Source organism: Gavia stellata, chromosome 18 (genome assembly GCF_030936135.1).
Source record: "Gavia stellata isolate bGavSte3 chromosome 18, bGavSte3.hap2, whole genome shotgun sequence".
Classification (NCBI taxonomy): Eukaryota; Metazoa; Chordata; class Aves; order Gaviiformes; family Gaviidae; genus Gavia; species Gavia stellata.
The window spans coordinates 3,474,828-3,487,774 of NC_082611.1; the positions used below are offsets into that span (position 1 = coordinate 3,474,828).

At 70.9% G+C, this 12,947-nt stretch overlaps 1 protein-coding gene across 1 annotated transcript; it reads right to left on the reverse strand.

The window, feature by feature from the left end:
• Positions 1-537: 537 nt before the first annotated feature.
• Positions 538-12,059, reverse strand: LLGL1 (LLGL scribble cell polarity complex component 1). Its single transcript, XM_059826209.1, has 23 exons — positions 11,979-12,059; positions 9,035-9,132; positions 6,802-6,883; positions 6,587-6,717; positions 6,019-6,177; positions 5,778-5,940; positions 5,551-5,686; positions 5,412-5,466; positions 5,130-5,274; positions 4,817-5,053; positions 4,625-4,692; positions 4,156-4,309; positions 3,645-3,749; positions 3,157-3,449; positions 2,921-3,074; positions 2,690-2,843; positions 2,312-2,595; positions 1,771-2,035; positions 1,545-1,659; positions 1,344-1,438; positions 1,116-1,239; positions 933-1,012; positions 538-674 (listed from the first exon to the last, which is right to left on the reverse strand). The coding sequence occupies exons 1-22, from the start codon at positions 12,057-12,059 to the stop codon at positions 934-936; spliced, it is 3,177 nt and encodes a 1,058-aa protein (XP_059682192.1). The 3' UTR covers positions 538-674; position 933.
• Positions 12,060-12,947: the final 888 nt, after the last annotated feature.

The window sequence follows — 12,947 nt, forward strand, 5'->3', positions numbered from 1 at the left end:
CACAGAGCCCAACCTGGCAAATAGCCCTTGGAGAAGCCACTAAGAGAAAAAGGCCACCTGTGACCCCCTCCCGTGCCCCCCCCCGGGGCTGCTCAAGCCCTCCAGTGCCCACCTGGGAGTCAAGGGGTCCACGCTGGGATCCCCTGGGAAGGGGACAGTCCCCGTGTGGCAGCCAGAGCCGGCAGGCAGGGGACAGGGCTGTAAACTGCAGGGAGCCAGGCATGTAAACACAGACCAGGGTATGGGGGGGCCGTGCCCAGGGGCTCCTGGCCCCTCCACCTCCCCCAGGGACCAAAACCGGGGGACGAGGGGGGTCCACGAGCCCCGTCCCTCCCCGTGGAGCCGGGGAAGCAGCAGCATCCCCCGGAAAGGGGGCTCTGGAGCAGGGGACAGTGACACTCGACCGTGTATAAAAAAAAGAAAATTATCTTCCCCGGGAAGAGTTTGTGCACCACAGCCCCTGGCTCAGGGCCGGCGGGGGGGGGGCCGGGGCCGGCGGCCGGGCAGGGAGGCGTAGGGGGGAGCGTGCCGGAGCCGGGGCGCACCACCGGCCGACGCGGATGTTAGAGAAGAGGCGAGTCTATGTTACGCGGGGAGGGGGTGCGGGGGGGTCCAGTCGAGTCACGCGTCCCGGGAATCCGAGCACTGAGATGGGCCGGGGAGGTTGGCGATGCCTGCGGATGACGCAGCTCCTGAGAAGGGGACCTGGGGGGGGGGCCCAGGACACGCTGCCCCACCCTGCTCCCCCCGCTCTCTACAAGCCCCAGGGACCACAGCCCCGTCCTCTCCGTAACGGATGGGGATGCCAGGGCACCACATTGGGGTGCCGGCTTCAAACCCCACAGCACCCTGGGGTTTGCAGCCGGAGCCACATCCCCGCCGTGGTGCGGGGCCACCCACCCCTGTGCCCACCCTGGCACCCCCTCGCGCACCTCACTTGATGAGGATCCCCGCGGGCCGGGCCTCCTCCTCGCTGGCGTTCCTCAGGTTCCTCTCCGCTTCCTCCGAGGACCTGGGGCAGAGCGGGGTGAGTGGCAGGCGGGGGCACCGCCGCGGCCCTTCGGCGCTGGCGGCAGTGGCCGTGGGTGCGGGTTACACCATTCCCCCTGACTCACGCCAGGAAATCCTTCACTTCCTCCACGGTGATGTCCCCGGTGGTGTCCAGCGGGTTTTCCGTGCTGCTGTTAGGGGAGTCGATGGGGCCGGGCGAGAAGGCAGCTGGGTGCTCCTCGGGGGACCCTGGGGAGCCACGGAGAACGGGAGGAAGCCACGACACAGGGCCAGCCCCAGAGCAGGGCCCACAAGGATGTGGCGTGCATGGCAGGGACGGGGTGATCACTCACGGTCACTGTCGGTGGGGGAGCGTCGGCCCTCAGGGCTGTGCGGGACGTGGGTGCCGTTCGCCTGCGGCAGCTTCGGTGTCACCGTCAAGCTGTTGCTGGAAGGAAACGTGGGGAGAAGTTACTGCCGGAGCCGGTGCCATGGGGTGGGTGTACAGGGGTGCTGCTGGAGCAAAGCCCCCGCACCCCTGGGGCACATCCCACCTGAGGCAGGAGGTGTCCTGGAGCCGGGCGACCTCCAGCCGGCACAGCGGCTCCGTCACGTTCCTGGCGCTCAGCGAGAAGCGCTCGAACTCAGACGGCGAAATTAAGTAGAAACCTGGAATGGGGGGACAACAAAAAGCCTCAGGGACCCCGCGTGGGGCTGCAGCCAGAGACGATGTCCCATCCGCAAGGGACATCACCCCCGGTCCAGGTCTGGTGCCCTCACCCTGGCCGTGCTTGGTGAAGACGCAGGAGGCGATGCCGCTGATGTCCTCCTTGCGGATGCAGCCGTAGTGGACCTGGGGCCGTAGGCTGGGCACGGTGAAGATGTGGATGTCGCCCAGGTTGGTGAGACAGGCCAGGCAGTTCTCCAGCCGCTCCTCGGAGCCGGCGCTGGCCAGGCTCACCAGGGCCACCTTCCGCACGCGGCACCCCTCGTGCGCCGTCAGCTTGAACTTGGTCTTGGCACTCACTTTGGGCAGCGTGAAGACCTGGGGGGGCGAGAGGAGCCAGGTGCTGCGGGGGAACGGGAACCTGCGGGGTTTCGGGCAGCACCTGAGCCGCCTCCCACCGTGGGAGACCTTGGCAAAGGGCAGCACCTTCCCCTTGGAGCCACCACCCCAGCGACAGGCACAGGAGTGCCCCAGGACCTGGCCCGTCACCTCCAGCTCCCTCCCTGCATCCGGGGTGACGGGGACACCCACCATAGGACATGTTGTGGGTCCCACCCCAGCCACAGGGAGACACCGAGCCCCTGCCACGCTCACCTTGAACTGCTCCTCAGAGGAGATGAGCATGGAGTGGCTGCCTTGCATGTCGGGGGCCTTGGCTAGGTCCCGCGAGACCTCATAGGGCTCGGGCAGGGGGTTCCCCCGCCCGTCCAGCACCGCGATGGCCACCACCGGCGCCCGGTGCATCAGCTGGATCTCCTTCCCCAGCACCGCCTCCACCGCCCGCTCCGAAAACTTCTCCTGCGACGGCACCTCCAGGGCATAGGCGAACACCGAGCCCGAGTTGGTCCCTGCCCACATCGTGGGGCCGTGGTGGGCGGCTGCGGGGATGGGAGCAGCGTCAGAACCCACTCCCCACGGCGCGGCACCAGCCAGACCCAGCCTGGGGGCTTCTCCTAGGGAGAGGGGTCTCACCGTCTCGGAGGAAGGTGTCAGCGAAGTAGAGGCACCGCACCACCCCTGAGAGTGAGTCGTCAGCTGAACGGGGCTCGATCCGCCGCTGCACGGGTGTCATCTCCACCTCAGGGGGTCCCGCCTGCTCGGCCAGCTGCGCGTTGGCCTCCTGCACCTGGGGAGGGGACACTGGGGTCAGCGCTTGCCCGGTGGGGCCGAGGAGCAGCCGTGGTGGCCCCGCTCCCTGCCCACCTTGCTGGAGGGGCTGCTGGTGTTGAGCCTCTTCTTGCCCGACACCCGGCTCTTGCGGATGCGGCGGAAGGACTGCCGCAGGGACTTCTTGAGGGACTTCACGCGGGACAGGGGCCCCTCCATGGCCAGCGAGTCGTTGGGGTGCAGCGTACACCTGCGGGCACCGACGTCGCTCAGTGCCCAGACCCCCACCACGTTGCTCCAAGGCGGTCCCTGGCACTGAGATACCCCCATACCTGGCCAGCACGGGGTTGCGCCGGTAATAGTCGAAGAGTCCGAAGCCGTGGCTAGTGCCGAAGGCCACGAGGTTCCACTCGGAGTGGAGGGTGACAGCGGTGACAGCAGCAGGAGGCACGCACTGCACCAGCACGCTGGGCTGGAAGCCGGGGGCGAAGGGCAGGGGCCCGTTCCTGGGGGCCAGCCGGTCGTGGCCCTTCCAGGTGAAGCCCTCGCGGTCCTGCAGTAGGTCCACCGTGGCCACGCTGACCGCATGCTCCGACTTCTCGTCACTCAGTTCCATCACCAGCACCTGCAGGGGACAAGCACAGACGGTGGGGCACACGTGCCACCCCCCAGGACAGCCACCCCACTGCAAGCCGGGGGCTAAACCCCATGGGTAGGAGCCCTTCACGGATGGGCATGGGGGTCCGCAAGGTCTGAAGCCCCGCTGAGCGGGGAGCCGAGAGGTGCCCGGCAGCCCCGGCTCTGCCACCCACCGCCCTACCTGCCCAGCCGTGCCAGCCACCACCATCTTGGCCGTGTACTTGCAGAGAGCGATCTTCTGCACGCCCAGGCGCGGGTCGTCACTGTAGGGATCAAAGCAGCCCACCTGCAGGAGGGAGGAGGGGGCCACGCACCTTCATGCAGCTGCGGGGCAGCCCCCCGGTTCACCCCCACATCCCCCCACCAGCTGGCGGGCACCGGCTGTGGCGCACGGGCTGCTCCGGGCATCACGCCCGGGAAAGGTCTGTCGCCACGCGTCCCCCGGCTCTCCCCCCGCGCTGGGGCAGACCCGCGAGACGGGGCACACGGAACAAGCGTCCCTTGTGTCCCCACGGGGCGTCACACGGGCAGCTGTGCCCTGAGCCGGGGGGCACGTCCCCGGGGCACAGCCGGGATGGCTCCGGCAGGTGCATCCTCCATGCCCGCCTCTGGGCTTGCCCCCCTCGGTGCCGGCGGAGGCAGGGGGGTGCTGGGGGCCGCAGCAGCGTCCCCCCCCAGCCTGCGGACCTCACCTTGCGGAAAGGCGGCCACTCCTCCTCGCCCGCCTGGTTGAGGCTGTCGTTGTGCTCGCAGTCGGTCTGGAAGATGTTGGCGGTGCCCAGCTTGTAGAGGGGCTTCAGGGAGACCCCCGAGGCATCCCAGAACCGCACCGTGCCGTCCTCATGCCTGGCGGGGGGACGGGGAGGCCCTGTTAGCGCGGGGCCTTGACATCTGCCCGGCTAACAAGAGCCGCCTGTGTGCTGGCAGTCACCATACTAGAAGCAGGGGGACAAGGGGGGACAACGCAGCGGGTGACACGCTCCTGCCCGGCCATCAAGCTGAACGAAAAGTGGGGCAGCCCACCCAACAAGAGTGGCTGGACCCCTCCGCCACCCCATCCCACTCCCCCACTGCAGGAAGGGGCTGAGGATGCGTGTGTCCTCACCCCGCCCCGGCACAGTTCAGTTTCCCAGGCCCCCCTCCCCGCTGCCGGCCACTCACCCAGTGAGGAGAAGCCCCCTCTGCGTGGGCTCCTGGGCCAGGTTCTTCCCCCCGTCGATGGGCCAAGCCTGGAGGGAGGGATGAAGGGAACCCACCTGCAGGGAGCGGGAGCAAGCGTCACCCCTCCGCCAGCCTGTCCCGGGGTGTGGTGCTCAGAGACCGCCCCCCCTCCCCGCCATCCCCATCACTCACTGCGGAGGAGAGCCGGGGGCTCTGCTGCTCGCCGGCGCTGATGATCCTCTCCCAGAGCTTGAGGGGCACGTTGGAGACGTGGCAGGAGCAGGTGATGGCGGAGGAGTGGAGCGGCGCCAGGTACGGGGCAGGGATGGTGGGCCAGCCTGGCGTCTGGAGGTCGATGGCCACCAACTCTTCCTCCACCAGCACCACAAGGGCACGGGGGTTCTCAAAGCCTGGGGAGGGGGGAGATGGCTGCTGCTAGAAGAGACCCCACCACCACCCCCCGCTCCCCGGGGCCGCCCCGGTGGGACGTACCTCCCTCGGCCACCTCGGCACTCTGCACGGTGAAGAAGTCGATGACGCGGGAGGTGAAGTCGAGCGTGGCCAGGTTCTGGCCCTGCAGCACGCTGACGCAGTGCCGGTCGCCGTAGCTGGCCCGCGGCATCCCCCCGCTGAAGATGATGAAGGGGTTCCTGGGGGGATGAAACAGCCTCCATCAGACCCCGGACCCCGCAGAGCATCTTCCCCACAGCCCAGGTGGGGACAGCCCGGCTTCTTGGGGGGGGGGGGTGCACACCGGAGCAGCCCCCTCCATGCTGCAGGGACATACCCCGACTCGCAGGTCCGCCAGAGGATTTTGCTGATGGCTTTGCAAGGGAACGGACCTGAAACAAAAATATCAACCCCATGGTTGCAGCACCGGCACTGGGATGGGGCGATCAGCCCCCAACCCCACAACCTCCCCGTACCATAGGGGATGGTGGACATGACGGGCTGCTGTGACCTCTGGCTGGTGCCACTCACTGCCCACACCATGTACCCGCCGTCGCTGTGGGAGCTGACGATGCTCTTCCCGCTCTGCTCCCAGGCCAGGCTCTCCAGCTGCTGCAGGGGCACACGGGGTGGGCTCAACACCCAGGATGGAGGGGGGACACACGAGGCCACGGCCCCGCCAGCCCCCCACCAGCCCCGGTACCTGGTTCCCCAGGAAGAGGTGCTGGACGACACGCGTGCTCTGCTCCCAGAGGACCACCAGCCCCCGGCTGTACCCGATGAGGAGCCGGCTGCTGTCACGCGGGTGCTCCTGGATGGACTCCACTGGCCCCAGCGCCTTCCCGCAGCGGTAGTCATCAGGGACACTGCAGGGGGGGACACACGGGGGGGGTCAGGGGGGGCTGGGGGTGGTGGGGACGGGGCACGGGGCCGGCAGGGCTCACCTCTGCAGGATCTCGTCCGGGAAGAGGGTTTTCTCCTCCAGCAGCGCCAAGGTGGGCAGGGCGAGGAAGTACACTGCGCCGCCCTCGGTGCCCAGGCAGGCCACCGTGCCGGTGGACGTCGGCAGGACCACCGTCACCCGCGTGATGCCGGGGGAGCAGCTGGAGGGGGGAGCGGGGGCTGCGTCAGCCCCGTGCTGGGTCTGGGGGAGCGGCGGACAGACCCCAAACCTCCCCTGCCCTGACGCTGTATCCCCATCCCGGCTGGCCCAGGAGGACGGGGACAGGAACAGCGTCAGCACTAACAGCAACTAGAGCCATTAATCACCCCCGGGCCCTGCCAGCACCTATAAAAAGCCCAGGGCTGCGTTTCCCCCCACGCAACATCCCACTTGGGATCAGAGGAGCATCCCGGCAAGGAAAGCACCACCACCACCGAGGGGACCTTGGCCGCTATCCTGCCTGAGCGGGGATGGCTGCTCCCACGCGCCGTTCCCAGCCGGCAGCGATATCGCTCCCAGCTGCATCCCCACGGGGGGGGCGCGGCTGGGGACCCCCCCCAGGCAAGTACTTAGCGCTGTCGGACCCTGGGCGTCCCGGGAGGCCGAAGCTGCGGGTCTCCTCCAGGTGGGAGCAGCCCTCCTTCTGGCAGACCTCCCAGAGGTGCAGCGTGTTGTCATCCAACAGGGAGAGGAGCCAGCCCTGGGCGGGGGGAAGAGCAGAGAGGTGGGTGGGGGGCCGGGGGGGCTGCCGCCAGCCCCCCCACCCCCAGGGACACCCACCTACCTGGCCGGGAAGAAAGTGCAGCTGGGTGACGGTGGCCGTCTCCTTGTGCAAGCCCGTCAGCTCCACGCCTGGCGCGCCGTATCTGGGGGGGCCGTCAAAGAAGCAACGAAGGTAGAGCCCCCCCCCCCCAGCAAACCCCTGGACCCCCCAAAATTCCCCCCAGGTCACAGTTCTGCAAGCAGGAGCCAGTTTAGCCCCACGTCCCCAGGGAGAGCCAGGGCTGAGCATCCCTGGCAGCACCCCATGCCGGAGCCGGCCTCGGTACCACCATGCCCGGCTGGGATCCACCAAGCACCTCCAACCAGGATGCCCCGGGTCAGGATGCAGCCGGCACGTGGCCGGGATGGGTGTGTGAGGGCCAGGCCGGCTCCTGCCCTCTGCCACCCCCTTCTTCCTCAGCTGCAGGGCTGTGGCCGTGCAGAGGCGACGGCAGCCCAGGCCAGCCCAGCAGGCACTGGCAGCAGGGTGGGGTTCGGCATGCGCCGGCACAGCCTCACTCACCCGACTGGTCCCGGCTCCTCCATCGGCAACGCCGCTCAGCAAGAACCGGGGCAGGACCCACGCGGCAGCTCCAGCACCGCAGGGTGCACCCCGATCCGGCGCCTCCTTGACACCCCTGGACCCGGCAAGCTGCTTCCCCCAGCCCGGCATCGCCGGTGCACGGCGTGGCTACGGCTTGGCACACTGCGTGCCGGCTGTTTCCGCCCACCGGTCTCTGCAGTCCTCGCCCCCGGCTGCCCCCGGTGCCCTCAGCGCAGGGAACTGGCCCGGCGGCTCTGCCTGGACCAACAGGCAGGAGCTGTCTGGCAACGCCGGGCACAGCCGAGCCGGCAGAGCCAGGCCAGAGCCGCCGAGGCTTTGGTGAGGCCAGACAACGGGGCGTGCAAGGGGGAGCCGGCGAAGCACGCAAAGGGCTCTGGAGATGGGGGACACCACCCGTCCTCACTCATCGTGCGGCCTTTCCCCACCCAAAATGGTGCCACTGGCCAAAAGGCAGGCAGCCCTTGGGGCAAGTGGCCAGGGAATGCTGGTGGCACCGGCTCACCACAACGGGTCAGAGCCCAGGGGCAGTGGCATCCCCTCCATGCCGGGCTGTACGCAGCCGGACCCACCCAGGGAGCACCCATGGGTGCCCCCACTAACCAGTAGCACTAGTCAGGCCGGCTCCGGCCTCGGCTTCCCCGGCACCGTGAACCTCCAGAAGCATCTTCTCGGCGGCAGCCGGAGCGGGACCGGGCAGCCACCGTCTGCAGTGCCGCAGGCAGGACCGTGCTGCCCCGCTGCCAGCCCCGAGCCGGGTACCACCCCAAAACCATCCCCGCAGAGGATGCGCAGGGCACCGCAGCCCCCCACAACGGCAGCTCCGCGGCCCCCCGGGGTGGGGGGGCTTGATCTGGGGGTGGCCGGAGCCAGCACCCCACGGCGGGGCAGCTGAGCGGAGCAGCCGGCGACATCGCGGCCGGGCTGGCACCGGGGCGGCCTCGGCAGAAAAAACCACGCCATCTTTGTGCTCGGGAGGCAGCGAGCCGCCGGCCTGGGGGAGGGGGAGCACAGCAGCCCCCCCCCCCACACCCCGACCCTGACCCCGATCCGGGCGCAGCCACCCCCGCGCCCCCCCGTACGCCCACCCCGCATTCCTGCGGCGCGGGGCCCCCCGAGCACGGGCCGCATCCAGCCCTGGCCGCCCGCCAGCAGCCCTCTGAAGTCTCCCTGCACGCTGCCGGCAACAAAGCCCGGCCGGGCCCCGCGTCCTCGTCCTCGCACCCGGGCCCCCCACCCGGGACCGGGCTCAGCGCCCGCCACAGCCCCCCACCCCGGCACCGGGCCGGCCGGAGGCCCCGCTGCCCCTCGCGGGGTTGATCCGGCAGCCGCCGCGTTGCCCCCCCAGAAGGCGACACAGCCGAGGCCGGGGTGGGCAGGAACCCCCCAGATAAGGGGGGTGACACCGGGAAGCACCCCCGGCCTGGGATGCCGCCCGGGACAGCCGAGCCCTGTTACTCCCTTGGCATTTTGGGCAAGGCGGGGGTTTCCTCCAGCCCCCCCCCTCCAGCCCAGCTGCAGCCCAGCTGGACGGAGGGACAGACAGACGCCGGCAGAGCGGGAGGATGAGGCGCTGCCGGATGGGCCAGCAGCAGCACGGCCACGTCTCCCGGTGTCCCCCGGGATGGGGGCAGCCAGGGGGGTGTGTGGAGGGGTCCTTACCTCCTGCCCTCGCAGGGGGGGGAAAGGATACAGCTTCACGGCTCCCGCCTTGGTGCCGATGGCCATCACGCGCAGGACGGGGTCGTAGGCCAGGGCGCTGGGCTGGCTGGGGAAGCCGTGCTCCACCGTCTGCCATGGGGACAGGGGTCAGAGCCGGGACCCCCACCCCTGTCCCCCCCCCAAACCCCCTATGGCCCCCCTCTCGCCCGCAGGGCTCCGTCCCACGGCTCCCATCCCACACCAGCCTGAGCTTCATCCCTGCGATGGAGGACCATGAGGATGCTGCCTTGTTCCCCACTGCCACCACGGGGGTCCTTGGGGAGGGGGGACATCACTCCTCACCCAATTTCCACCTGACACCCCAAAACACACCGAACCCAACAGCCACACCAAGGCCCGGGGTAGGTTTGAGCTTGCACAAGCCGCCCCATCACCCACCGGCACCTTGGGGAAGGGACCCCCACCCTAAACTGCCCGAGGTGCGGATGCCCCAGGAGGGGTGAGGGGGGTCCAGCTCAGCCCCGCAGGCAGGCAGGACCCCCACCACGATGTTCCCGGGGGTCCGCAGTGCCGGGTGGCAGAACCAGGCGAGCGGGACCCGCCAGCGCCAGGGACATCCCCGGCGGAGCCGCGTGCCGCCCGCGGGCACCTTCCCAAGGAAGTCCCGGCCGGCGACGGCGTGCCCGGGCTCGCCGGCTGGGGAGGGGCTGCCCGCCTGGTAGCGGGGGGACGCGGGGGGCACCCACCGCCCCAGCCTGCGGCGAGGGGACTGCGGGGCTCCCGGGGGAGCGGCCCTGCGGGCAGCTTGGCTGAGCGGCGATGGCGCGATCAGACGATGCGGAGGCCGCCGGAGCCAGACTGGCCGGATCCTGACCCGCTCCCTTTTGTCTGGGGCGGCCGAGAGGCACACCGGGGTGGCTTTTCGCACCCGCCGGCGCAGCCACCGTCACCCCCTGGCTCCCGCTCCCCTGCAAAGAGCCACTTTCAGGAGCGTGCCGACGTCCCCAGCCCATCTAGGGGGTCCCAGCCTGGCTGCGGGGCGAGTTAGTGGATGCTTGTGGGTCCCGGTCCCTGCGGCAGCCCCACGCAGGGTCACCCCGAATCCCGCCAGGGATGCACGCCGCACTGGAGGATGGCGGCGGGAGCCGGACGGCAGCAGCGCGGGGACACCCTGGTGATGCTTAAGGCTGGGGACCGGTATGACGACGCCAGCGAAGACCCCCTCAGCGCCCTCCCAGCTCCCCTGCACCCCCAGCCCTGGAGGGGGGACCCGGCTGGCAGCCCCCCACACACAGCCTTTCCTCCCACCCGGCAGCGGGGGCCGCATCCGGCAGGCTGTGCCGGCCCGGCCAAGGCGCGCTCCCGGCCAAATTACAGCAAATCCCAGGCAGATCTGGAGCTCGGGAGGAAAAACAACCGTTAATGGGAGGCAGGTGGGCAGCCGGCAGCCCCAGCGCCAGGCTGGCCGGAGTGGGGCTGCTCCCCGGCCCCCCGGAACGCCCCGCCGGGTGCAGACCCCCCAGGGTGCCTGCTTGGGCAGGATCGGGCCGTGGGACCATCCTCCCCAAAACTGGGGGGGCTCTGGCTGGGCTGAGCCTCGCACCCCGGCCAGACCCTCGCCCGCAGCGGTGAGTCTGGGGGAACGGGGCTGTGCCGGGGCGGTGGGTGCTGGCTGCACACCCCCCCCCAGCGCACCCCAACACCTCCCAGCCCGGCCCTGCTGTGGGGCGATCCGGGGGTCCCCCCGGCACACGCCACAGTCCCCACCATGAGATTGGGCAAGCGCCCGATGCTGACGCCAGGATGCTGACGAAGGATGGACAGACGGACACGGTCTGGGCTCAGCCGGGGGCCGCTGCCGGCGTTCTCCTGCCCCCAGGGCCAGGGCAGGAGGATGGTCCCAACACCGCGGGGCTCCCGGGATGGGGTGCACCGAGCCCCGGGTGGGCACCCACCGAGCCCCGGGTGGGCACCCACCGGCACAGTCCTGCCGATGCGCCGAGGGAAGGGTCCGACACCCGAGGGCTCGTGGGGTCTCTCCCAGGTTGTTCGATGAGCCCGGGGGGGTCCCCACCCCGCATGAGGGGGCCGAGTGGGAAACCACCCCGGTGCCGGCGGGGGGGCCAAGCTCCCCCGGTCCCCCAGAGTCACAGCTTTGGGGTGCAATGGGACCCCAAGCCCCCAGCCCTGGGGGTCATCGTCATGGCCCTTCCTGCTGACACAGGGGGTCCAGCCCCCCCATATCCCATCCCTGGAGGGGTCAGGGTGAGGGGTTGAGCCCCCCCATGGGGGTTGCAGCCAGGGATGCTCTGGGGCTGGACAGGGTGGGGGGCCACGGGGCACCCCAAAATGCCGTTGCTGGTGAGCGAGGCCTGGGGGAAGCCACGGGGCAGCACGGGACCGGGGGTGCTCGGGGGAGCCCCCACCCCGGTGGGGCTGGGGATGGGAGATGTTGGGCCGGTGGGGGGGTCGCATCCTGCCCCAGGGTGCCCCTCGGGTGCGGAAGGGGGTGCTCCCTGGGGCGGAGGGGGGGTCCGCTGCACCCCAGGGAGGAGGGCAGCCCCCCCCGGGTCGCATCCTGCACCTGGGGGTCCCGGCACCCACTGGTGGGGGGTGCCCCCACCCCGGGGGGCTCGCCTAGCCTGCACCCGCAGTCCGCCCGCCCCCGGGGGCCCTGCCCCGCCAGGGGTGCCCCTCCCCGGGCCCAGACCGGCTCCCGGGGCAGCCGGGGGTCCCGGTGCGTGGCTCCCCACGGCGGCCCCCCCCCCGGGGGGAGCACCCCGGTCCCGGGGGGGGCGGTGCCCCGCGCGATGCTGCCCTCCCCGGGGGCGGCATCCCGCCCGGGGGGTGCCGGAGCCCGCCCCACCGGGGGGCTGCCCGTACCCCGCTCCCGGGGCCCTGCCCGACACCCCCGGTGGTCGTCGTCCCCCCCACCCCCCCGGCGTCCGTCGCCGCGCCCCCCGCCCCGGACGCACCTTGCTGAAGGCGAAGAGGTCGTGCCGGAGGCGGTCGCGGTGCGGGTCGGCACCCTGCCGCCGGAACCGAAACTTCATCATGGTGGGGCCGGTGGCGGCGCGGTACCGGGCGGGACGGGCGGGGCCGGCGATCCCAGGGCCGGTACCGGGGCGGGCGGTGCCGGTGCCGCTCCCGGGGCGGGCGGTGCCGGCGGGGGACGGTGCCGGTGCGGGTCCCGGTCCCGGTCCCGGTGCGGGTCCCGGTGCGCGCGCCGAGCGCCGAGCGCCGCGCGCCGAGCCCGGGTAGGCACGGCCGCGGCGGGGCGGGGCGCGACCCTGACGGACAGCCCTAGCCGCCAATCACCGCACGACCGCGCGCACCGCGCACCGCGGCCCCTCCCGCCCGCGCTGCGCATGCGCCGCCGCGGGGGACGATGGGACTTGTAGTTCCCCAGCACAGGCGCCCTCTGTGGGCGCTTTATTTATTTATATTAATTCCCCCCCCCCCCCCTCTTTCTTTCGTTTTTTCTCTCCGGGGTGGGGTGGGGGACAGCGAGGGCACCCCCAGGCCGCTTATCCTGGTCACAGGGTCCCCACAACCATGGGGAGTCCAGGATTCAGGGCTTCACCCTGGCTCATAGGCCCCACAGCCATGGGGTGCCTCAACGACATGGCGGCACCTCAGCTACTGGGCCCTGTGCCGGCAGGGCGCTGAGCATGGCCCCGCTCGGCGCGGCCGCGCCGAGCGGGGCCATGCTCAGCGCCCTGCCGGCTCCTGCCATTAGTATTCGGGCCCTGTGCCCGGCTGGCGACCACCATGGCGCTGGGCACAGCCGTGTCTTGCTCCACTATGGCATCGGCCCGGGATGGGGGATGCACCCTGCCCTGCACCCAGGTTTGGGGTGAGTCAGCCTGGGCAGGGCAGGGCTTCCCCTCCCTGCTGACTAACCCCGGCCCCGGGGAGACGCCGCATTGAGGTGACGCAGCCTT

Coding starts and splice junctions, on each gene's coding strand:
- LLGL1 (XM_059826209.1), bottom strand. CDS start 12,059: ATGATGAAGTTTCGGTTCCGGCGGCAGGGTGCCGACCCGCACCGCGAC. Junction 5,687..5,777: donor ACCTCTTCCTGGGGAACCAG/GTACCGGGGCTG, acceptor GTGCCCCTGCAG/CAGCTGGAGAGCCTGGCCTG. Junction 1,660..1,770: donor CTTCACCAAGCACGGCCAGG/GTGAGGGCACCA, acceptor CCCCCATTCCAG/GTTTCTACTTAATTTCGCCG.